Raw genomic sequence first — 25,061 nt, 5'->3', positions numbered from 1 at the left:
TTTTCATTTGGGACTATTACTAAAGACTGTTGATTTCCCTAGGACTGAAATGTCACACTTTCATTGGTTTAATCATGGCACGTGTCTGCCAGATATCGCCGAGCCGTATATATATGAGATTGAACAACCCGATATATCAATTTTTGTAATCAGTCAGCAACAAACCTAATAAGTAATAATGTCAATCTCAAAAAGTTGCCATTAATATGAACACGTGCTGAAAACACGTTTTGAGGTTTCGACACGGGCAATTGATTTATCAAAGCGAACAATAATAAGATTTGTTAATGGGGTTTGGTCATGGTTTTGGCTACAAAATATTTTTTCCGATATTAATGTTTACATTCCTTCTGTAAGGTAATTGAAATATGCAACCAAATTTTGAGTGTCATTCGTTGAGTTATAAGCGAGTTGCAGAGCTTACATTTCTTTGCTATGTACAGTAAAAATTCCAGTTCTAGACCTAAAATGAATGTGTTAATCATTAGAAGCTGTTAATTTTTGCTGGAAATGAATAAAAAGACAAATCAGCTTGAAAAGGATTTTTTCTCAGTATATTGACCTATCTAAACAAAAACCAGGCACGAGCCTTGCAATTGTTTACGTGACAAAGAATTGTGAGCTCTGTATCTTGTTTATAACATAAACTCTACGACTGACTCTCAAATTTCATATGATCAATAGAATTGCATTCCTAAAGCGTTGTAAATAATAGAAACAGAAAATAGAATTTGACCGAGATCGTGACCTTGCCCCTTTAAATGTATAATGTTATTCCCTCAAATTTCTCAGTACTTTGATTTCCGTACAAGGAAATATTAGAATAATTCATTCAGGTAGGCCAACGTGCGTCATCCGTACTGTTGAGATTATTTGCAGTGTGCCTAGCTATATATTTAGGGAATTAAGATAATGGAGAAAACCCCGAAACCAGTACGAGACCCAAAGATTGTTTACACAAAGGTAAGAAACAGACGATCATCCTTGAAGGGCAAATGGGCGCCATTGAGGCCTATAAACAGCCTGAGCCATGCATGTACATTTACGCTTGGACATCTGTGTTACTTTGTCTTTAAGATGTCTATTTCTGAAATCAGTAGAAAACTATATGATTATGAAACGAATATGTTTTATCATTGTTCCAAATCAATACCTATATACCCTCAGGGCATTAAAACACTGCACTGGTATTGTGGTTGTAAATATATCCCAGTCTGCATTCGATTCATAGTAAAGTTGAAATAATTGGCAGTGTATGAAATCCTTGATGTCTTAATTAAGGACCACATATTGTATCATTATCTAATGCAAAACAACTAGATATATTTATATATACCGTCACACACACACACACACACGTGTAATATCTACATATGTAAGGGCGCGTCTTTTAACCACAATGAACCACAATGAACCACAATGAAACCACAATGAACCTAAATTAACTTAACTAGGGTGAGAATTAGTCTTTAAAAGGTAAATAATTCCTTTCAGTTTTGATTCTACCTATTTGACGACAGATTGCATGTCAAAGAATTTTAAAATGCTGTAAAAATTGTATTCTTTATTTGGCACATGCACAAACCTTATACCTCAATATTTTATTATCTCATTCAATTGTACATAACAACTTTTATACACATGTAGATAGATGTTTAAAAGAAAAAATTAATAAATACAAGGTAAATTTTGATATTAATATAATCATGACCTTATTGTTATTTCGAGCTTATATATGATTAGATCGGCTCTCGTAATGGATTATCTGTTTAATTTCAAAGTAATCAGTCGTTTCCAATAAACTCTAGATAATTTAATCTCCTGATGAAAAAATTTAAATATATACAAGGTAACTTTTACAGCATATATAAAATGTGGACAATATGGCTGCATTTTGTAACTCCCCTCCCTCCCTTCAGAATGGGGAATTTCGAATCATGTGAATACTATGACCGCTTCTGAATAAAAATGCGTTTAATATTTTTTTTTTTGTTAAATTGTTACAATCTTTAGTTATCAAACAAATCTAGATGACAATTTTTTGGGAATTTCGTACATACTTTTATTCCCTTTTCTGATCTAGATTCTATGGACATTGGTAATATTGAGAGTTGATCCCTTCTGTTCGTTTGGGGTTTTTTTCTCTCGATAAATTAGAATGCGTGTATTAGTATCATTGCACTGCACATCTTAAGCATGCAAATTAAATCCAAAGATGACAATATGGGAAATTTTTTAAAAGTTATCTTATTTAAACAGTTAATCAGACGTTTTCAAATGTCATGTAAAGTGACTGATTTAAAAAAAAACCAACTTAGCTAATTATATTAAGCTATAGCTAATTAAATAATAACATTATATATTTGTAATTATATCAAAATTTACCTTATACATGTTCATGCATATAGATATTTCTTTTATTCATGCTTTATACATTTATAATAAACCACCATCTAAGCGTTACATGCATTAAAATAATTGAATTCTGAATGAATGAAATAAGACGTGTGTACCTGAACATACATATAAATCATTGACTGAATGCATTAATTCTGTAACATAACATGCCGTCAGAAATTCTTGAGGTATAATATGGATACACGCGACGTTCCTCATTTTAAGATAATTTTTCTTGATATAACATTTCTTCCTTATTCGCATTTAAACCAACTGTTAATGCTAAAAATTCAGAGTGCATTATACCAGGCCATTTTTGGAGTAAGATTTTTTGATTTTGTCTTTTAATAGCATGCAAAATGCAATTGAATGCTTATTGATAATGTAGTAGTATACATTTTCAACCGAAACTATATGTTCATATAGAAAAATATCAAATAACATCCAATGTAAATTTGGAATAACAGAAATGGGAATCTTCACATTGCAGATAGGAAAAAGTTGAAAATAATTGATAATAGGTCGCATCTATACCTTTTAAAAAACATTTATCACCTTAATAAAGTTCATTGTAGTATCATTGTGGTTCATTGTGGTTTCATTGTGGTTCATTGCGGTTCATTGTGGTTCATTGTGGTTAAAAGACGCGCCGATATGTAAAGACATATTCATGCAATATACAAATGTACACACATGCATTACATATACTATACTGAATATAATAGTCCACTAAGTTGCAAAAGATACCACGGGACAGCGCATTGGTACTTCATCACGTTTGCCAATAATTGACCAAACTATACATGTTACATTATGCAGTGCAAAAATGTATAAATCATGTGTATATAAGACAGTTTAAAAACTTCAAAAAGTAGATACAGTATTAATTTACAGAGGGATCTAAGGGTATCGGTATTTTCACAATTCAGTATCCATATTTTAAATTTGTTCATGTCATTCAAAAACAAAAACAAAATCCCATTACAATGTTGTATTAATTATTAATACATGTTTTGCCTTGGTAAATCTTAATTTGAACGTTGGAAGAGTAGGGAAATTCATCTGCAACTTATGATACATTATTTTTATTTTAATACATGTATCAAATGATACATTATGCATCAAAACAGAAGTATACAAGACAAACAGGCAAAAATAAGAAATTCTGGATAAAAATATGGATTTTTAAAAAATAAGCAATTTAATACAAAAAAAAGAAAATATGATTTTCTAAAATTTAAGACAGTAAATAAAAACGAAGCCTTAAGCGGATTTTTGATTCAGTATATGTGGTTCACAAAGCCAGATAAGGTTACAACCGAGCTCTGATGATAATCAATCAAATCTATCTATACAATTCATTTCACAAAACATGTCAATCACCATTTTGTGAAGTCAAACGTGAAGTATATAACATAAAAAAAATTAATATATAAGCACTTTACTCAGGCGTTTATGTGTTTTGTTATTTTCATATTGTGTAGATTCGAAATATTTGATATAACCATAGAAACCATAGGAAAATGAAGAAAAGAGTTAACATGATCCCTTACTATTATTTTTAAACTGGGTCTTTATAATGGTATTATTTTTCAGGCCTAAATTAAGGTTATTAAGTCAACAAATAAAGTTCAATCAAAATATGATAAATATAGACAAACCACGATATATATATAGCTCAATTAAAGCCATAAATTAAGGGGGATATATAACAGTTAATCACAAACAAATCATAATTTTAAAATTTTAAAATTTAGTCTGAATTACAATGGTAAAAAGATCCTCAAGTACTTTGACAGAAGCCCAAATCATTTATTTCATTGTAACAAATATTTAATTTCTCCCATTTTCATCTGAAAACAGACTATAGCTGACTGCTGACCTGTAATTAAATTCTTTTGTTCTCCGCCTGCACCATATTCCCACTTAGCCAACACATATCTACCTATATTTTACCTGTATTTTTTCAAAGTTGTTGGCTAAGTAAGTTGGAAGACACCTTCATATCTAATGATAAATAATTGAATGAAAACGTCGATTCGCTTCAAAACACTCCGTTGATCAACAGACTAAATGTAATTGCGGGCAATAGCCCCCCCCCCCCCCCCCCCCCCCCCCGAGCTGATTTTTCCCTCTATTTAGAAATACCCCTTTTGGTTTATTACGTAATTGATTGCAGTACACGTCTGCACAGACGCATGCAATTTTTTGGAAAGTCTGTCTCACAAGACGGCATACTCTAAAACCTGGCATGGCCTGGCCCCATTGGCCTGGCCTGGCCTCAACGTTGGCCTGGCCTCACTTTTGGCCTCAAAATTGGCCTGGCCCCAAATTTTGGCCTGACCTTAAATTTTGGCCTGGCCCCTAATTTGTACATGTCCTCTTCAAAAATGGTTGGCCAAATTTGAAAATTTTTCTTTTTCTCATTTTCTTAGAATTAGATTGAATTTTTATTGATTTCTTTTAAAAATTGAAAATTTAGTGCTTTTTTGATGTTTAAAGAAAAGAAAAACCATATGAAAAAATACATATGACAAGTGGCCGATTTTTCAAGTTTGATTAATTCAATCCATGTCTAAAAACACAGAAAGTTTCTCAGACATGCATGTACAGCACTGCTATTACTATTGTTAAGGAATAGATTATGCCAATACCAAAGCGATTAAATAAGAGAGTCGCCACCCCCCCCCCCCCCCCCCCGTTTAAAAGTTAAACATCATTTTAAGAGACAGACCTGATTGATATCCAAAACATTTGTAAACTGGTTCATGGCATGATATTGTTATCACTGTGTAATGCACTTTAAAATTTGCAGTTTGTTTACATTACCTGTCAACACCGATCAAGCCCAAATTTCCCTCCCCAGCAGAAATTCAATATCAATCTTTTCTGTCGCTAATCTGCTACATTGGGATCAGATTCATCGCCTATCCTGTCATTTAACATTTCACACGGTCTAATTTAATTAATGGCATTTGTGAACAACTGCAACATTGCATCCTCCGATACCTTGACTCAGCAATGGTCAATAATCATCACCTCCTGGTTAGAGTAGAGTTTCATGCATGTGTTGCTTGACAATGGGGAATTGTCATTATCAGAATTTGAACAAAGCAAAACATTTTGTGACCTTTGGTGTTGGTTAGAACAAATATTGGCCTCTTCCAAAAAATTTTTCTCAAACAAGTCGTTGATTCAAGATGAGTTACATAGATTTTTGTCCAATCCTGAGAGCAGTTTGATCTAAATACATTGCAAAAACATGCCATGGTTATACAATGGCAGCGCAAAAATCACATTCTTAAGTTGTTAAGAATTTCAAACAGGCTGATTGCCGCTGAATAAAAATCAATTAGAAAGAATTATTCGACATACCTTTGTTCATAAATATACATTGTTAGTACTATATTTTCAATTGTACCTATTATTTTTAAAAGACTATCACAATAAGACACTAAAGCCACCAAGTAAGATGTTTAATATGTATTGAAAGTAAATCAATAAAAAATCAATAAAAATCATCAAATATGTAAAGAAAATATAAAAAAAATTTTAGACCAAAAATTCTTGTAGAGGCCAAATTTTAGGCCAGGCCAATTTTTGAGGCCATGCCAAAATTTGAGGCCATGCCAATTTTGAGGCCAAAAGTGAGGCCAGGCCAACTTTATGGCCAGGCCAGGTTTTAGAGTATGCCCTCACTAGACAGACCATGAGGCTATCTATTGTAGAAAACAAACACTTACATTGACTGACATGTCACATATCTGATTTTAGTCGGCATGTGGTTTATTTATAATGCACATCATGCATTTATAAAACAGGTTTTACTTAATTTGCTATATCCGATCATAATGTGCTGTCTGAAGTCCCGGGACTTAATTCGGTAACAACTGGGTGCGTTGGTTTTTTTTCTATATATGACTGCAAAGTGTACCCTCTTCATGTTTCACGAAAGTCACCATGCAAAACATGCAAAAAAACCTTTAATATTATAAAATGAAAAATTAATTTCAGCGTTTAAATTCTTTTTGATATTTTAGATCCTCATCAACAATGAGTTTGTGGATTCTGTCAGCGGCAAAACCTTTCCCGTGATTAACCCGACCACGGGGAAAAAGATATGTGACGTGTCTGAAGGCGACAAGGTTAGCTCCCCATGGTGATCACACCCTCAAAATCTTGTTTCACCAAATCACGAATTCTCGGGTCTAACTTTTCCGACAGAGCTTGTCTGAAAGGCCCGGGAATCCGCCTTTGCGTTTCTTTATCTTTCATTTTGACGTCCTTCACCTTGCAGGAAGATATTGACAAGGCCGTGGCTGCTGCCAAGGAGGCGTTCAAGTTAGGGTCACCATGGCGACGGATGGACGCCAGCCAGAGAGGACGGCTCCTGTACAAACTCGGCGATCTTATGGAGAGGGACGCCGAGATCATCGCGGTAATCACATGTGAACTAAAACAAATAAATCCATTAAAAACTGTCATTTTAGAATATTATTATTATTGGAATTGGACATCGACTTATAATAAATAGAAGCACTTTACTATCGAGAGAGGTGAATGGAGAGAAAGGGAGAAACAGATTGGGAGAATGATTTTTATATAAAATATTTTGTTCGTTGTAGAGCCTTATCACCTTGGAGATGGGTAAACCCTTTCTTCAGGCCTATGGCGAGACCATGTGGGCGACGGGGGTACTGCGTTTTTATGCGGGACTAGCCGACAAGATCGGTGGTAAAACAATCCCAATAGGTAAGACTGGTCGTAAGATAACGAGGTGTCGTAGGGATTTCTCCACAGTCCACACATGCTTCATATCACTATGAATGATTATTTGATTTTTACTTGTTTAATAGATGGAGACCTTTTCGCTTTTACTCGTCATGAGCCGGTAGGAGTATGTGGACAGATTACTCCGGCAAGTCATTTATTAAAGTTTAGTTGCTTGTACTTTTGACGCAACAGAAACAGCACAGATTCAGCAGTCCCACTTATTTGAATACATATACTAGTACAGTTAGCGTAAAGAGTTAATATATAATAGTATATTGTTGTCATTTTTATGTAGTTTGTGAAGTAATAGTACATAAGTATAGACAAAATCATCATCCAAGTGTACATTTATGAAAATGCACAAACAAGTTTTTCACATGGACACTAGATCAATCTAACTCAATATTTGAATGTATTATTTGATAAATCCTATCAATATACAGTATACTTTAACATTGTTTGCAACAAAGATATAACCCCAACCCCATCATCAATCAGCTCTCCTCCTCTAAGAACTCTAGAATCTTCATTGTCAAGGGATTCGCCTCTATTTTCCAGTGGAATTACCCCGCCTCCATGTTTACATGGAAGATCGGGCCCGCCCTGGCCTGTGGCTGTACCGTGGTCATGAAGCCTGCGGAACAGAGCCCCCTGTCGGGACTCCACCTGGCGGCGCTGTGTCAGGAGGTCGGGATCCCACCGGGCGTCGTTAACATGGTCCCAGGCTACGGACCCACCGCAGGTGCCGCCCTCACCAATCACCCGGATGTTGACAAAGTCGCCTTTACTGGATCCACCGAGGTCTGATTTCCCCATTTATTTGTTGTACTTTCACTGCTTAACGAGGCCGGGTCTAATTTGTTCTGCCCTAGATTTTTGGATGAAATTTTTTACATGAATTTCTACTGATATAATTATTATTTTAAGATTAAAAAATAAGACATTTACCACACCGTTTGTTTAGGGGGTCATCTCAAAGTTTGTTAATCTTTAACATAGGCCCCTATGGGATTTTGCATGAAATGTATCAATTTTGCACATTTTTTACATTTTTTTAAAACTTCTGCCCTAGGGATTTCTTTTTCTGTTCTACATATTAAAGTTATTGCTAAAAGGCATCAAATGGTCAAATAAAAAAAACCTTTTACCTCCTGGTTTGTTCCAGGGGTCTTATCAAATTTGATTTTTGTATGCCCAATTTCCCAGATTCGTCAGATAATGGCTATTTTTTATTTGACAAAGGCGGAAAAGGTGATATATATAGTATTATTAAAACATTAAGATATATTTAAGTAATAAAAGGATATATAACATCACATATTAAGGGTCATTAATATAAATTACATAGTTACTGTCTTGAAATATATGAATAAAGCTATATTTACGCGGGTTAAGAAAACGTGACAGAGGGCTAGGCTTGCTGAATCCTCTTCATGTTTTCGACCCGAGCCCAAATATACTTATACTTCGAGACATTTATGTTTATTCCACAGTATAACATTATTTTTACGCATCAAACGAGCTATTTTCAACAAACTTCGCTGAATATCTGCAGTTGAAACTATCACGCCATGGTGTCAACCAAGCAAAAGATGACGTCACAATCCAAATGAAACGCTGCGCGAAAGCGTGCGTACTCGTTCTGTACTCGGCCTCGTTAAGTTTGAATGGTCCGTATGTTTGAATAATATGTGTAATACATTGTATGAATACTATAATATGGCCACATACTACATTCAGGTCGGCAAGATTATTCTACAAGCTTCTGGTGGGACTAACATCAAACGCACTTCGCTGGAACTTGGCGGGAAGAGTCCTTGTGTAATTATGGACGATGCTGATCGTAAGTGGAGTAAAAAAAAAAATAGGCGTTGTTTTGCAAATAATTGAAAATTCTCAAAGTGAAGGAAAATATCAATCAACCAATCGGCAATTATATTTGCTTAGATTACCCGTCTCTGAGTGCTTAGATTACCCGTCTCTGAGTGCTTACCCGTCTCTGAGAGCTTAGATTACCCGTCTCTGAGTGCTTACCCGTCTCTGAGTGCTTAGATTACCCGTCTCTGGGTGCTTAGATTACCCGTCTCTGAGTGCTTACCCGTCTCTGAGTGCTTAGATTACCCGTCTCTGAGTGCTTAGATTACCCGTCTCTGAGTGCTTAGATTACCCGTCTCTGAGTGCTTAGATTACCCGTCTCTGAGTATAAGCAACTAACCGGAGAGGCTAATTTCTTTCAGTGGACGAAGCTGTGCAGTTTGCGCATGACGGCGTTATGGTGAACGCCGGACAGTGCTGTATCGCCGGAAGTAGAACGTTTGTCCACGAGAAGATTTATGACCAGTTCGTGGCCAAGAGTCGCGAGCTGGCCGAGAAACGGACGCTGGTGACAGGGGACCCCTTTGATCCCAACACCCAGCATGGACCACAGGTAAGAGGTGTCCTAAACACGGAAATGATCAACTCCAAAACCTCATCAGGGTCATCAGATAAGGCAAATCGTACATATGTGAGAGGAAATCCTAATCATGAAATAGTGTCTATGGACAAAAGAAAATACAGTCTTATATAAAACCCCTGAACATGATTTAGGTTTAGAAACATCACAATAAAAACTTTTTATTTTTTTGTAAAATGAGTTAATTGGTTACCGGGCTTGTACGATCATTTTCGAACCCAGGTGGATGAAGATCAGTACAAGAAAGTTCTGGAGCTGATTGAGTCAGGGAAGACAGATGGCGCTAAAGTCGAGTGTGGGGGCGCTGCAGTCGGGGGGCAGGGTTTCTTCATCAAGCCCACGGTCTTCTCGGGAGTTACCGACAACATGAGGATCGCCAAAGAGGAGGTTAGTGAATTGTTTGAAATGTGAAAGCAAAAAGTCAAACAATATTTCATTATTTTAATAAAAATTGCAAAATGATTTGTCTTTATCGAGGTACATCAACTTCCAACTCTTACTCGTAAATGTAGCCTGTGATTTTTTTTATTTAAAAAAAAAGAATTCCATTGTTCTCCCTTCTCTGCATTGTCCTGTAGATTTTTGGGCCCGTCCAGCAGCTCTTCAAGTTTAAGACTCTGGATGAGGTGATCGAGCGAGCCAATGCCACCACGTACGGCCTGGGCGCCGCCATCTTTACCAAGAACATCGACAACGCCATGACGTTCACGCAGGGTGTTCGCGCAGGAACAGTGTGGTAAATCTAGTAGCCCATTGCCCCGAAAAAAGTTAATTAAAATGAATCTTAACTATTACCCTAGGAAGTAATTGAATTTGACTGAATTAAAGTAATATAGCAAATATTATATGATGTCATTACCTGTTAATGCATGTATGTTGAAGATTAAAACATGATCTTCTGCCTTCGTAATAAACAATAATAAAATTTACATCCATTAAGTACTTTCTTCTATATTTTTAAAGAAAACTGATCGTGATTCGTATATGCGTAGAAACTGAATGTGCTGAAAGCTTCAGGATCCAGTTCTAACCAGTTATTTATCGATCGAACCTTTCAGCAGCCAAAAAGTTTGACGGACTGCACGAAATTTCCCATACGAAGAAGAATTCGCTTTTTCATATTTTACGTACTGATACACATAATTTAATCAGTTACATGTACTCACTAATACTCAAAAGTTTATGAAAAGAAACTCGGGTTATGTATTTTTCACCAATGATTGCTGCCTTCATAACCGCATGAATCACCGAAAATATCATTTAATTGTTAAAATAGAGTCGTTTTAAAAAGAGCTTGAACTTTGTGCTGTATGTGACACACTTCAATTTCATGAAGGCGGGGTTTTCAGCTGTCCAGTCATTGGCTAATAAATATGAATACATTGATCGAACGCCAGAACGCAACGATTCTTGCTCAATTTCATCCAGACATGTTTATTTCAGTTGAAACACAGTTCAAACAATAGAGCATACTTTGGGGGGAAAACTTTCCAATTTTGAATATTAATGAGCGAATTAGAAGAAAAAAGTCAATAATTGACTGCTTGTTTTGATGAGCAAACCAGATAGTAACATCCTACCGAGAGTCAAAATTCTTGCTAAAACGGCTCTAATCCCACCGTGACTTACATGTATCCTTATGTGTGATTTAATAAGTGGACACTTGGTGGTACTTTCAGGGTGAACCTGTATGATGTGATACATCCACAGGCGCCGTTTGGAGGGTTCAAGATGTCCGGCCTAGGGCGTGAGCTGTAAGTATATAGATAAACAGAATACACAAATTCTGTCTCATCATTTAATAGATGTTTTTTAAACTTCCGTAATCAATAATTTCCTGTTTTCTTTGTTTTAGTGGAGAGTATGGGATTGCTGCCTATCAAGAGGTCAAGTCGGTAAGCCATTCACCCAACTGACACTGGTTTGTTTGTTTACTCATTTAACAATAAATACTTGTACTCCGCTGATTCATTTTGTGTCGCAGGTGATCATGAAAATTCCTCAGAAGAATTCCTAAATCCGAGAGAAACCTGGTACCCGGCAGTTTGACCTATCAACCACTAGTGGTGCAGAGGGGTAGAACCTTGAGACACAGACCAAATACCTACATGTACTGCATACTCCTTGAACTGTTATTATATTATTATTACGAAATTAAGTCATGGAAATCTTCGTCTTGTCGAGACAGAGCTTTATTAAAAATGTGGAAGAAAAAATTAAATGACATCATGTCAGCAAAACAACTCGAGATTCTTCGACAAGGTCAATCACGTCTCAGTTCATGGACAGAAGAGTAACGTTTGTTGATTTTTTATATGAGATTGTACATACAGAATTTTGTTGAAAAATTATGAAACAAAATTAATTATTATATAAAACGAGCAAATGTTTGATGTTCTGAGAATCAAGGAACAATGAAACACTCATGTACGCCATAGCTACTTGCAAGGCACATCAGTATACAACAGTCAGCATAATAATGACAATTTAAGTGTTGTGTTGTGCATGTACTTGTAATATGCATTGATAGTATTCGGACTATACTATTTAGGCACAATCCGTTTTATATGTAGCAACCAGTTTTCAAGATGTTATATGCTTCATTGTCTATAGATTAATGATTTATTAAAAGCGAGGTTGTGTTTTACATATATTATGTTACTCTGTCAGTAATCAGTATTCGTGAACTGTTGTATGAATAATGTTAGAGTTGTGTAATTTTAGATTGTTAGAACTTAAAGTTAATGCTTGTTTACTTTAAAAACGCAACAACATTAAAGTGATACAATAATATAACTTTTTTTTTCTATTTTTAAGACTGTATTCTTGTGAAAATTAAATTTACTACCGCTTCGCAGTTTATACAGCGTAAACTGTCCCAAGTTATGTTATATCGCATAAACGTTAATATAGATAGAAATCATATTGATTCAGTGACTTTAATAACAAAATCATGTGCTTAAAATTCTAGACGGGAAAAATTCATAGGAGTTCTGAAAGGGATGTGATACGGATCCGTATCAGTCTCTGTCCTTCAGGATCTGTGTCAGGGCTGCTACCTTAAATGTAAACGGTACGACGAAGAACGTAGAAGCATATGCAAAAACCCTTTGTACATTGTATAAATAGATTGTATTAATTACAAGTTTGTAATTGATCCCATTATCCCATTATCTAGGAAATGCCCTCGAAATTCTCTGTGAAATTTCAGAACATACACTTTATTTGATAATTATGCTCTATATATGTTACTCCCCGCAGTATTCTCATTACTTTGATTTCTACATTCGACTCGTGCACGTCGCACGGACTTGTTTCGGTAAAACGTAGATAAAAACAGGCATATGCGTTATCTTGACATTGAATTTGTTTCCCGAAGTGTGCACTGTTATTTAGACGAAGAATAAAAGACAATGGAGAAATCACCGAAACCAGTGCGAGACCCAAAGATTGTGTACACAAAGGTAAGAACATTTTAACTGTTCGGTAACTTCGGTTCTTGCCCCGAGTGTTTGAGTGTCAGAGTCAGTGGGGCCTATATATCCATGGACGTGCATTGACCCTCGGACATAACTCGTTGACCAAACTCATGCAATAATGTCACTGTTTATATATACATATATGTATCGAATTAACCGTTTTTTTATCATTGAAAGTTTGACCTAATTTAAAGTATGGAATACAATGCGTGTCTTCACACTATCAAGGTCGCTAACTTGCCCCACGTCAGAAAGTGGATACATAATCATATAATACGCGATAAAATCATTGAATTCTTTGATTTGGTTCAAAACCCTAAGTTGTCATCAACAGACTGTCGAATTGAGTTTTAAAGGATGATGTGAAAACGGCCTTCAGTAAATTGGTAGAACAAAAATGATTTCTTTTTTATTTTGTAATCTTCATTTGTGTTGTTTCAGTAATTTTTTAACAACCCTCGTGTATTCAGTATATAAACGTTTATAGAATCCCTTTCCAACCCAAGATGAAACAATCGTACGGGAGATATATCATCATTATTTATGTCAAGGGTAAACTGTTTCAATCCCCGTAGACTTTTAGATCCGCCCAACATTTGAAAGCCTTTAAAATACATAATACTAGCGCATATTGGTATTTTTTTTTTTTTTGAGGTAGTCAATGTATTTGTTTATATAAATCTATCTACACGTGAAAGAAGAAAACTGTACGTCACTGTGCTCATATTTTACTTCTTAAAACATGCTTAGGTCCAGTGGGCCTTCCCCATTGTATACAGATGATGTTTGACTTGTGTAACCTTGCTTAACCTTTCATAAGGTTCCTCGTCTGTACTTTATGACTTAAATAAAATATAAATATGGTCAAGGCCTAGGGTTATCAAGTCCAATAAAGCACGAAGGGCTTTATTATAGTTTTGAACACGCCTGACCGCGTATTTTTTTTTACAACTGTTTTTATTACCCCAGAAAATGTAAAAGTATTCTTATAGCCGAGGTTGGGGAGCCTTAAAATCTATTAGTTGACATGATTATATATACAGAATATATTTTGATACAAGGTATTTTTGCGAATAATATCACTGCATGTTTTTAAATAATTTTTTCATCGCGTAATTGACCACCTCTTAATATTCAAAGAATGATTCATTATTACTTATATTTATATACTTTTTACACCAATAGTTCGATTGCATATTAAATCATTGACATTTTTATGTACTTTCCGTTTTGTCTAATTATGCAAACCACGCTTGCGCCTCACAATACAGTACATCATTTGCGGTATTGGTGAATTGAATTGGACTATATGTTACAAAGATGATTCGTAGTGTTACAATCGACAAAGTCACTGGAAAATTTATATATATACCATTTACCTTCATATATACGTGAATATACATTATGTGTGGGTTGTATCATTTCTGATCGCTAAGTATTCTCAATTGGTTAGAATTTTATAGCAATAAATAAAGTCACATGATATGTTAACGAGTCTCGTCCGATCTACTTATTTCCTCCATATGCATGTCATCAATCCTACCAAGGTCCATCCATTCTTTTCTGTATTATTCAGGGAGAGGATCACAAGGGTCACAAACAAAAACGACACAGATGCACAAAGTCCTCTATAATGCGTCAATCTTTACATAAAAAATTCTCCAGTTATTGGCACTATTCAGAATTATTCTTGTTTTTAAGTTTAAATATCAAAATAATGGTAGATTTTTTATAATATATCTTATAAAAAGGGACCGCTTACATATGTTAAGGGATAAACATGTATTATCCCTTTACATTTAAAATGAACGAAGTTAGTTCTGATAACGTGAATGCAATATAAAAATTTATACAATTTAAAACGATTTAAACGCTTCGAAACAAAACACCATTTAAGAAAAAAAAGGGTTAAATCATGTGTATACAAATTAGAATTTGAATCTTTGTTAATTTATATATTGGCATATATACGTCTTTCCTTGAATTCTAATAATCTTATATATTTGACCCGTTTCCCCCCTCTAATTATAAATACACATTCTGAATGGAGTGTTATTATATCATTAATGCATATATAGCGTCCGCACAGAAGCATATATTTTTGGGAGAAGTCAGTCTCACTATTTATAGACAGACCTTGAGACTATATACATTGTAAACAAACACGTACATTGACTGACATTTCTGATTTCAATTGTCGCTTGGTTTATTTATTATGCACAGCTTGCATATATTTTATCACTGGATATTGATCCGAAGCCCGTGATTATATGGACTTAATCAGTCCACGGCCAGTGTGAATATAAGAGGACTGAATAAGATTAGATGCACAGTATACTTCTGTAATCTACAAAAATGTACGTCGTTCTGATTGACTGTCTAGATGGGATACTTACATGTATGTCGGTCATAACATCATGTGTCATATGTAGAGTCTGACTCACGAAAAGAAAAAAGTGAGTGCGTTGTATGTTATGTGAATACAAATTGTACACTCTTCAGTTATCAATATATGGCAAAACCTCGGTATTTCATAATGAAAAACTTACGACAACATTCTTTTTTTTTAATTTTGCCTTCTCTTTGATAAAAACTTGAACCAAAAAATGTGTAATTTAGTGGAAAACAGTTAGCTAAGTGTGGATATTAATGTTTTATGACAAAAGTTATTTCTCTTTTTGGTTCTTTTAGATCTTTATCAACAATGAGTTTGTGGATTCTGTCAGCGGCAAAACCTTCCCCGTGATTAACCCGGCCACGGGGAAAAATATCTGTGACGTGTCTGAAGGCGACAAGGTTAGAGCGTCCCCCTGCCCCCACCACCACCTCCTCAAAAGATCGCTTACCCTATGTTCTTGTTTGATTTTGATGAAAATAAGTTGTTTTGTTTCATTTTGACGTCCTTGACCTTGCAGGAAGATATTGACAAGGCCGTGGCTGCTGCCAAGGAGGCGTTCAAGTTAGGATCACCATGGCGTCGGATGGACGCCAGCCAGAGAGGACGGCTCCTGTACAAACTCGGCGATCTTATGGAGAGGGACGCCGAGATAATCGCGGTAATCACTTGTGACCTAAAACAAATAAATCCATTCTGATTGAACGATAATATATTCCTTCTGAGAAATGGACACCGATAAGCAAAAAATGAGGATTTTACTGTATGAGAGAGAGAGAGAGAGAGAGAGAGAGAGAGAGAGAGAGAGAGAGAGAGAGAGTGTGTGTGTGTGTTGTAAATAAATGAGTTTTCTTCATTTTAGAGCCTGATCACCTTGGAGATGGGTAAACCCTTTCTTCATGCCTATGGCGAGACACTGTGGGCAGCGGGGGTATTGCGTTATTACGCGGGGCTGGCAGACAAGATCGGTGGTAAAACGATCCCAATAGGTAAGACTGGTCGTAAGAAAAGGAAGGTTCGTTGAGATTCTTTTACATATACATGTATGTTCAAGATTTCTTCTTATATTTTTAGATGGAGACCTTTTCGCTTTTACTCGTCACGAACCCGTTGGAGTATGTGCTCAGATTATCCCGGTAATTCATTCATCTTTTTAAAATTTACGATTATACTTTTAAAGATACAGAAACAGTGCATATTGTCAAACATCTTATTCAGGGGTCCTGTTAGAATGAAGCTTAATATATCTACTACATGTACAATTAGGTAAACAGTGTTATATTAGTAGATTTTTGCATCTTTGTTTGGCAAAACTCTACTAATATAACACTGTTTATTGGTATTGTTTTGCAATTTTTTAAGTAATTGTATAGTTCATCATTTATGTCTACATTCAGGCCATCATGATCAACAGGGTAGATAAATTCAAAGGAATATTTGATATATTACACATGTAATTATTTAATTAATTGATCAATCCTAACAACACACTGTTAAACTGATAAAAACTCAGAATCCCTCACTTCCTCCCACCGGAGGATCAGTCGTACTGATACATTATAACACTAATTGAGATAGTCAGCTTCACAGCTACAACCCACAGTCCAACACAGACACAAACAATTCAACAGAACGCAAAGAGTTCAATTATTTTGATTTCAAGCATAATTCGTGATAAATGATATACATTAAACTGAGCAGCTCAAAGAACTCTAGAATCTCCATTAATTTTACACGGGATTTGCCTCCATTTTCCAGTGGAATTACCCATCCGGAATGTTTACCTGGAAGATCGGACCCGCCCTGGCCTGTGGCTGTACCGTGGTCATGAAGCCCGCGGAACAGAGCCCCCTGTCGGGCCTCCACCTGATAGCGCTGTGTAAGGAGGTCGGGATCCCACCGGGCGTCGTTAACATGGTCCCAGGCTACGGACCCACCGCCGGTGCCGCCCTCACCAATCACCCGGATGTTGACAAAGTCGCCTTTACTGGATCCACCGAGGTCTGATTCGCCCATTTATTGTGCCATCGTATTCGAATACAACTCATGGTATAAATACAATGTGACAACTTATTTCTTCATTCAGGTCGGCAAAATTATTCTTCAAGCTTCCGGTGGGACAAACATTAAGCGCACTACCCTGGAACTTGGCGGGAAGAGTCCTTGTGTAATTATGGACGATGCTGATCGTAAGTCGAATACGTAAAAATAGACAATGGTTTGCACAATACCAATCAATCGGTAATTTGTATATGTGTGTGCTTCAACCACCTGTCTCTGAATATAAAGCAGGTAGTCTAATTTCTTTCAGTGGACGAGGCTGTGCAGTTTGCGCATGACGGCGTGATGGTGAACGCCGGACAGTGCTGTATCGCCGGAAGTAGAACGTTTGTCCACGAGAAGATTTACGACCAGTTCGTGGTCAAGAGTCGCGAGCTGGCCGAGAAACGGACACAGGTGACGGGGGATCCCTTCGATCCCAACACCCAGCAAGGACCACAGGTTAGGGGTATCCTTAACACGGAAAACTAAAGTAACCATAAAACGCATGCAACAAGTCCCTTAGTTAAAGTTAAAAAGAAATTATAAATAGACGATGGAACCCCTGGTAGAGTAAACGAAAACATTACCCAGTGTTTATAGGCAAAAGGAAAGCCGGAACACAAAAGCAGCCCTAGAGACAATCCCATACTTTTAATGGGAATCTTCGGAGCATCGCAGACTTGTTTAAAGTTCGATAATTTGTTGCATGTTTATGAAATAAGTTTATTCGCTTCAGTCAGACAATCTCTCCCGCAGGTAGATGAGGAACAGTACAAGAAAATTCTTGAGCTGGTTGAATCGGGGAAGACAGATGGCGCTAAAGTCGAGTGTGGGGGCGCTGCGGTCGGGGGCCAGGGCTTTTTCATCAAGCCCACGGTCTTCTCGGGAGTTACCGACAACATGAGGATTGCCAAAGAGGAGGTTGGTGAATTGTTTGAGAAGGGAATGCGAGGAAATTCAGAATTTTTGCAAACGACAAAATGAGTTGTCTTACTATATAAACATCTTCCCAGATATACTAAGGAATTGTAACCAGTAAAATTAATCTGATATCCTATAAAGAGAAATTTTCATTATTTTTCGAATGTGCATTGTCCTTTAGATTTTTGGGCCCGTCCAGCAGCTCTTCAAGTTTAAGACTCTGGATGAGGTGATCGAGCGAGCCAATGCCACCACATACGGCCTGGGCGCCGCCATCTTTACCAAGAACATCGATAACGCCATGTTGTTCACGCAGGGTGTTCGCGCAGGAACAGTGTGGTAAGTCTAATAACCAATAGTCCCTGAAAAATTATAATATGATTATTGAATATTGAAGGTTTAAAGTAGTACAAAACTTTCCTATTTTTCTAAAAATTTAATATTTTATTCTTTTGAATGAAATCCATAAATGTTTAAGATTTGCAAGAAATCAGACCTCGCAATTTTTGCCAAACTTACTGCTTAAATCCATTTTTAGTGGAGTGTAAAATGAAATAATCATTGTTAGAATTTGCTATGCCTATGTTTCTTTTTAAGATATTTTGAATGTTTTTTAGGGTTTTTTTTTAATTATTATACAGGAGACCTTTTTGTAACGTAAAGACAATGAAATAAATTCTTACTGGTAACTTCAGGTAATTTCTGATGCAATATAAAATAAAAATAGGGCTTTTGAATTATCTTCAAGACGGATATTTGCAACACTTAACAGTCTCTAAAACGAAATTTATTACTCAAATTTAAATAAAGAAGATGGGTGGATAAGGCGTGTAAAATGCCCACATAAGGGACAAGCTACTGAAAAATTAAAGTATCAATAAATCATATATTTTTAAAAAAAAAATCATTCAAAACAATATATATTTAACATATCATTGATTTTAAACCTATAAATATGTTTAATACTTGGATTATGTTGACTCAAACAGGCGTATACGTATCAAAACCTGCAAACAATGTCATTTTTTAGAACTTTAATGCATTTTCTTTTATAGAGTGGGTCTGGGCTCCATATTTTTCTCATAGTCTAATTAAGGTCTAATGGAAAACAAACCGATTTCAATCAACAAAAACGTGGAGAGATGACAAGTATCACATTTTATGTGATTTATGCTAATTTATGCTAATTTGCATAAAAATCAGATGAACACCATTCAAATTATCAAAGTCGGCTGTACATCAAATTTTTTTCTACCTTGAATAATTGATGCGTATGATTTATTTTTCCTTCTTAAGATAATGCATATAAAAATAACTTTTACATAATAGTGAATCATTATTTTATGTATTTTGAGAAATTATTTCAAATAATTAAATTCACGGGTGTTTCTTAGTCCCTTAAAACACGACCTTCTTCGTTGTAAACCCATAATAAACCACTCCCTGACTCATCCCTTTTGTGATTTGATAAGTTGACACTTGGTGGTACTTTCAGGGTGAACCTGTATGACGTGGTACACCCACAGGCGCCGTTTGGAGGCTTTAAGATGTCCGGCCTAGGGCGTGAGCTGTAAGTATATAGATAAACAGAATACGCAAATTCTGTCTCATCATTTAATAGATGTTTTTTAAACTTCCGTAATCAATAACTTCCTGTTTTCTCTGTTTTAGTGGAGAGTACGGAATATCTGCTTATCAGGAGGTCAAGTCGGTAAGCCATTCACCCAAACAATATTTGTTTATTGCACACTCATTAAACAATGTTTACATTTGCCAGTGACTCTGTCTGTGATTACTCTACGAATTTGCAAATGACGAAATGAATATAACGTATTCATGTCAATAATATCATATCTAATCACACAATTGCTGAATATTATATAAATGTAAGAAATAAGGATCATTCTTTGAATATCATAAGGTGATATCTATGGCCGGAGCGTGATCAAATTTATCATAAAGCCCTTTGAGCTTGATTGGATTTGATCACGCCCCGAGTTCTGAACACAGTAATCACGTCACAATACTCAAAGAATGATTCCATATTTGCAATATAGATATTAGTCCTTAGCTGATTTATTTTGTGTCGCAGGTGATCATGAAAATTCCGCAGAAGAATTCTTAAGTCCCGAGAGAGACCTGGTAACCTGGTAACCTGGCCTGTGAACTATCAAACAGTAATGGCGCACAGTCGTTAAATCTTGAGACATAGAAAAAATTGCTACATGCACTGCATAATCCTTGAACTGTTATCATATGATTCAGTAGTAACCAGTTGTCAATATATCACATGCTTTATAGTCTAGACTTAGTATTTGTTCGAAGCGAGGTTGTGTTTTTGTATATATTACACCGTATGTAACTCCATGTAATCAGATTTATTTTTTGTGGTATGAATGTATGAATAATGTTAGTGTTGCGTAAATATAGGTTGTTAAAACTTTAGGTTAGTGCTTGCTTTCTGTAACATTAGATTAATAAAGTAATATAACTTGCTTATTTTCTGTTTGTAAGAGTGTATATAAGTAAAAATTATCTAACTAATGAACCAACCACCATTATGATGACAATGCAGTCCAGAAAATTTTTCCGGGGAGAGGGGAAGTCCAAGGTGAATTTTGATTTCGGGGGGGGGGGGGAGGGTTGTAGGCCTTATTTTGATAATTTTACAATGTAAGTTACATTAGTTTGATAAGTCCAGACCCCTCCTCGACCCCCTTCTAGATCCGCGCATGATACGGTTTATCCTGAGCCGCCGTTTGGAGGGTTCTAGATGTCCGGCCTAGGGCGTGAGCTGTAAGTAGATAAACAAGATACTCAAATCTGTCTCATCATTGAACAGATATTTTTAAACTTCCGTAATCAATACCTTCCTGTTTTCTCTATTTCAGCAGGGAGTACGGGATTGGTGGTTATTAAGAGGTCAAGTCGGTAAGACATTCACCACAATCAATTATGTTTATTGCACCCTCATTTAAGAATATTTACATTATGAATACACTACGAATTTGTAATGTATGGTTTAATACATTTCACATTGATGAAATGTTTGTTTATCTATATGCCTATTTTCGATCATATTACTATGTGAATTGAATTACTTTAATTAACCCATCCCCCCCCCCCCCCCTTAGATCTGCGCATGCTGTGCAACAAACGGTTTGTTTATTAATTGTGATTAACACAGTAATCTACCCAATTCAATTCAAATGCTTCTAGAAATGCATATGGATTTCTTTCTTGAAGAACAATTTATATTGTATTTTTTCCTGTACTTAACTATGTAATCGTGTTGGGGTCAAACATATTATCTCTCAGCTTTTTTTGCTACAATTGATGATTTAAAAACAAGACTATTCAGCTTTGTGATATCTGTGCGTACTTTAATGATTGTTTTTACTTTTGTGATGATTGTACATACCTTTGCGTTTTGGTCCATGACTATACATTATGAGCCAAACTCTAACACAAATCATGACCTCCCCCCTCCTGCATACAATCCAAATTACACAGTACACACTTTTTACCCATTCTGATGTTTGACCCTCAATAAATTGTTCAATATTTGTAACCAAATATAGGGCTATGTGTCAGTTTGGAAATTTACCTGTCTCTATCTGCACATCTTAGGGACTATATAAAATTGTGATACCCCATATGCCCAGAAAATCAATTGGAATTTATTACTTTTGCCATATGTTGCAACTTTTGTATTTGCACATTTATAAAGTGGCTTTTTATCATTGATAAATCAATTTTAATGCACACTAATAACACACCTTCTATAAAACATCGTATAAAAGTATATGCTTGAGATTATAATTTCTCTAGACTCTACCATAATAGGTAAGTAAATTTCTCGCTTTTCTATCGTTGTATCAGTTGGAAATTCTTAGGAATTTTTGATACACTTAAATTACACCAGAAACATATTTTGTTTGGATGTGGGATACGGTTAGTTTGTAAAATCAATTAAATTAATATAATTTTTTAAAATATTTTTTGAATAAGTATGTACTAGTATGTGATTACGACAAACATTTCTGGTACTCATTATTTGCTTGTAAGCCCCTTTTTCAGAATAAAAGATCTTAATTTAATTGCAGAAAGAACTCATTGTGTTCCTCTGTTATTATCCTTGCGGTTGCCGTAGATACGCTTAGTTTGCGCCCCTCGGGTTGCCTTGGAGACATCTTGTGGAGCAAGGAGATGGCCAACCCGCTGAGGCTTCTGGGAGAGGTGCTGATGGAGCTGGTGAAGATCATTGTCCTACTTCTATGGGTGCCGGTCCGCGCCGTACTGAAGAATATAGTGTACGTCCCGTCCTCACGGAGAGGCCCGCGGTGAATCAAGCTAACACGGACCTGTGCATAGTGGTTTTGTGTCAGCAATTCAGAACGATTCATTACGACAGGGTCGATGTTTGATTAGTTATAAAGTGAACCTATTCGTTTTTTCACATAAATCAACAGTGTTTATGCCTTGAACATATAGATAAATTTGTATACATATAAAGTCGGATAAAACAAACACTTCAGTTTTTTGATGTTGTTTTTTTTTTTACGTTTTAATGGTTTTCAAGAAATTAGAAGCAATTAATCTCTGACAAGGATGTAAAACAGGTAAAAAGTAAATAAAGTATGTACGTTTCAGTATGATTAAAATACATCCGTCAAACACTAGACTGTTGTGCAATTAATATGCACGTGTCAATTAATATGCACGTGTGCAGTGCAGAAGTACAGGCAGTAGAAATGACTAGATTGGTTATGGAAAGAAGATTCACCAGCAGGCAACCAAATTGTATTTATTGTCTAGCATTTCAGTGTCCAGTTTAATTCGTTTAGTTCAGATGTTTGTAATGAAAACATGAGGAAAATAGATATCACTAGCAGCTCTGCTATCATACGAGTAGTACATGCTCAACATCATCAGAAATATCAACAGACGGCAACTGCTACAATAAGCATTTCATCTAATGACAGCATTATTCAGCCTAAAGCTTAACACATACACGTATCATTATAAGAAATACCAGTACTAATAGGTAAAGTGTTCATATTAAATATATCAGCTTTAAAAATATGTACCATCAATGTTTTCAATTATGTGTCAGTACCTTATGAATAGCAAAGTTGGGGAAATGCATTTGTCTGTAATGAGCAGTCCATTCTGAAGGCAACAATAACATACCTGCAAAATAAGAGGTATGATCTGACCCCACCCCCATCCAACTCCGACCCCCAACAATACTACGGACGTGTCCATATCTTACAAACAAATAAGATATGCCTCCTGATAATAAGGTATGTGGGCACTAAATTCACTCTACCACCGTGTCGGCGTAACGCGGGGGTGGCAGAGAAGAATAGTTCATGATACTGTCATAGGACGGGGGTGGAGCCGTGGGGTAGACGGAATCATTCTGGTAGGTATCCCCACCTTCCATTATCTGGATGTATATAGCTGCAGGGGCAGATGTTGAGGTAGATTCCTCTACGGAAGGTGTTGTTCGGGTAGTAGATTCATCCATGGGGGGTGCTGTTGAGGTAGATTCATCCGCGGGAGATGTTGGCGTAGATTCACCCGAGGGAGGTGTTATTTGTGTGAATTCAGACATTTTGGGTGTTTAAGTGCTTGGTGGAGGTTGCGTGCTCTGAGGGGGCGCTTTCGGATAATGATTACTCCCGGTGTTTCTTCCACCCCCGCGTCCACAAGACCCCATGAGACAAAAAAAGACAAAAACGCCTATTCCAATTAACCAGTACGATTCAGAGTTGTCTTCGCCATGTGCAATGTAGTTGGTTGTTGAATTGACAAAGTGAGTTGAATTGACAAATGGTTCTGTCGTTATCTGCCTTCTGTCGGAAAATCATAAAACTCTTGTACTTAGCATGGTCTTTCAGATAATTGATTGTTAAATTTTGTCATTATGTTTTACTTGAAATAATACGGTCTGTCTTTTTATCATAGTTATGTATTATTATCAAGATATGTTTAAATATGAAAGATGTGTTCGATACGACTAAAGGGAGAAAACTCAAAAATAAATTGAAGCAACAGAGGGTGGAATTGATAAGTACTAATTTACATGTAATGGCTTCATTATTTGTTACCTAATAAATAACCTGTCTAAGTGTGTTCTGAAGTATAGTTTCTCTCTGTTTCTGAAAGAGGAATGTACCGACATTTTGATATTGAATTATGAATAAATACGGTAGAATCATTCATTTTTTTGAGGGCTAAATAATAAATATTAATTTCTTATTTAAAAATGTCTTTTATACAACGGGGACGTGTACATTTTTATGTTACTATATAACATCTCTTTCCATGACTTTCTTTCCATTGACCGTCTACATAGGAGCTACATCTTGTAAATCGAAGCTGACAATTCTGATATCACGGCGTTTTCTCTCCCTTCTTTTATACAACAATGCTATCCTTTTTTATTCAACGCCTTTTCATTAAAAATTCCTTCCTACTTCTGAAAATAACCAAAAGTGTATCGTCAATTGCTTGTTTATCTTTTTTTTTCAATTTGTATGCAGACACCGTTGCAGATATATCTTTCGGCAAAAATTTTGACCAGTATTGA

General features: G+C 35.9%; 3 protein-coding genes across 3 annotated transcripts; all 3 read left to right on the top strand.

Moving 5' to 3' along the window:
• Positions 1–801: 801 nt before the first annotated feature.
• LOC128178668 (aldehyde dehydrogenase 1A1-like) lies at positions 802–12,421 on the top strand. The gene is made up of 13 exons (XM_052845936.1): positions 802–963; positions 6,438–6,542; positions 6,695–6,835; positions 7,023–7,149; positions 7,254–7,315; positions 7,729–7,971; positions 8,911–9,013; positions 9,408–9,598; positions 9,848–10,012; positions 10,204–10,361; positions 11,305–11,379; positions 11,481–11,520; positions 11,610–12,421. The coding sequence occupies exons 1-13, from the start codon at positions 913–915 to the stop codon at positions 11,640–11,642; spliced, it is 1,494 nt and encodes a 497-aa protein (XP_052701896.1). The 5' UTR covers positions 802–912; the 3' UTR covers positions 11,643–12,421.
• Positions 12,422–12,895: 474 nt separating this feature from the next.
• On the top strand, positions 12,896–20,958 carry LOC128178667 (aldehyde dehydrogenase 1A1-like). The gene is made up of 13 exons (XM_052845935.1): positions 12,896–13,089; positions 15,796–15,900; positions 16,020–16,160; positions 16,362–16,488; positions 16,574–16,635; positions 17,258–17,500; positions 17,586–17,688; positions 17,811–18,001; positions 18,299–18,463; positions 18,645–18,802; positions 19,959–20,033; positions 20,135–20,174; positions 20,556–20,958. The coding sequence occupies exons 1-13, from the start codon at positions 13,039–13,041 to the stop codon at positions 20,586–20,588; spliced, it is 1,494 nt and encodes a 497-aa protein (XP_052701895.1). The 5' UTR covers positions 12,896–13,038; the 3' UTR covers positions 20,589–20,958.
• LOC128176969 (uncharacterized) lies at positions 20,871–23,002 on the top strand. The gene is made up of 3 exons (XM_052843476.1): positions 20,871–20,883; positions 21,268–21,394; positions 22,570–23,002. The coding sequence occupies exons 1-3, from the start codon at positions 20,871–20,873 to the stop codon at positions 22,808–22,810; spliced, it is 381 nt and encodes a 126-aa protein (XP_052699436.1). The 3' UTR covers positions 22,811–23,002.
• Positions 23,003–25,061: the final 2,059 nt, after the last annotated feature.

The sequence above is a fragment of the Crassostrea angulata genome, chromosome 3, assembly GCF_025612915.1.
Source record: "Crassostrea angulata isolate pt1a10 chromosome 3, ASM2561291v2, whole genome shotgun sequence".
Taxonomy (NCBI): Eukaryota; Metazoa; Mollusca; class Bivalvia; order Ostreida; family Ostreidae; genus Magallana; species Magallana angulata.
The sequence above is the reverse complement of the archived record's forward strand: the minus strand, read 5'-3'. Positions and strand labels throughout refer to the sequence as shown.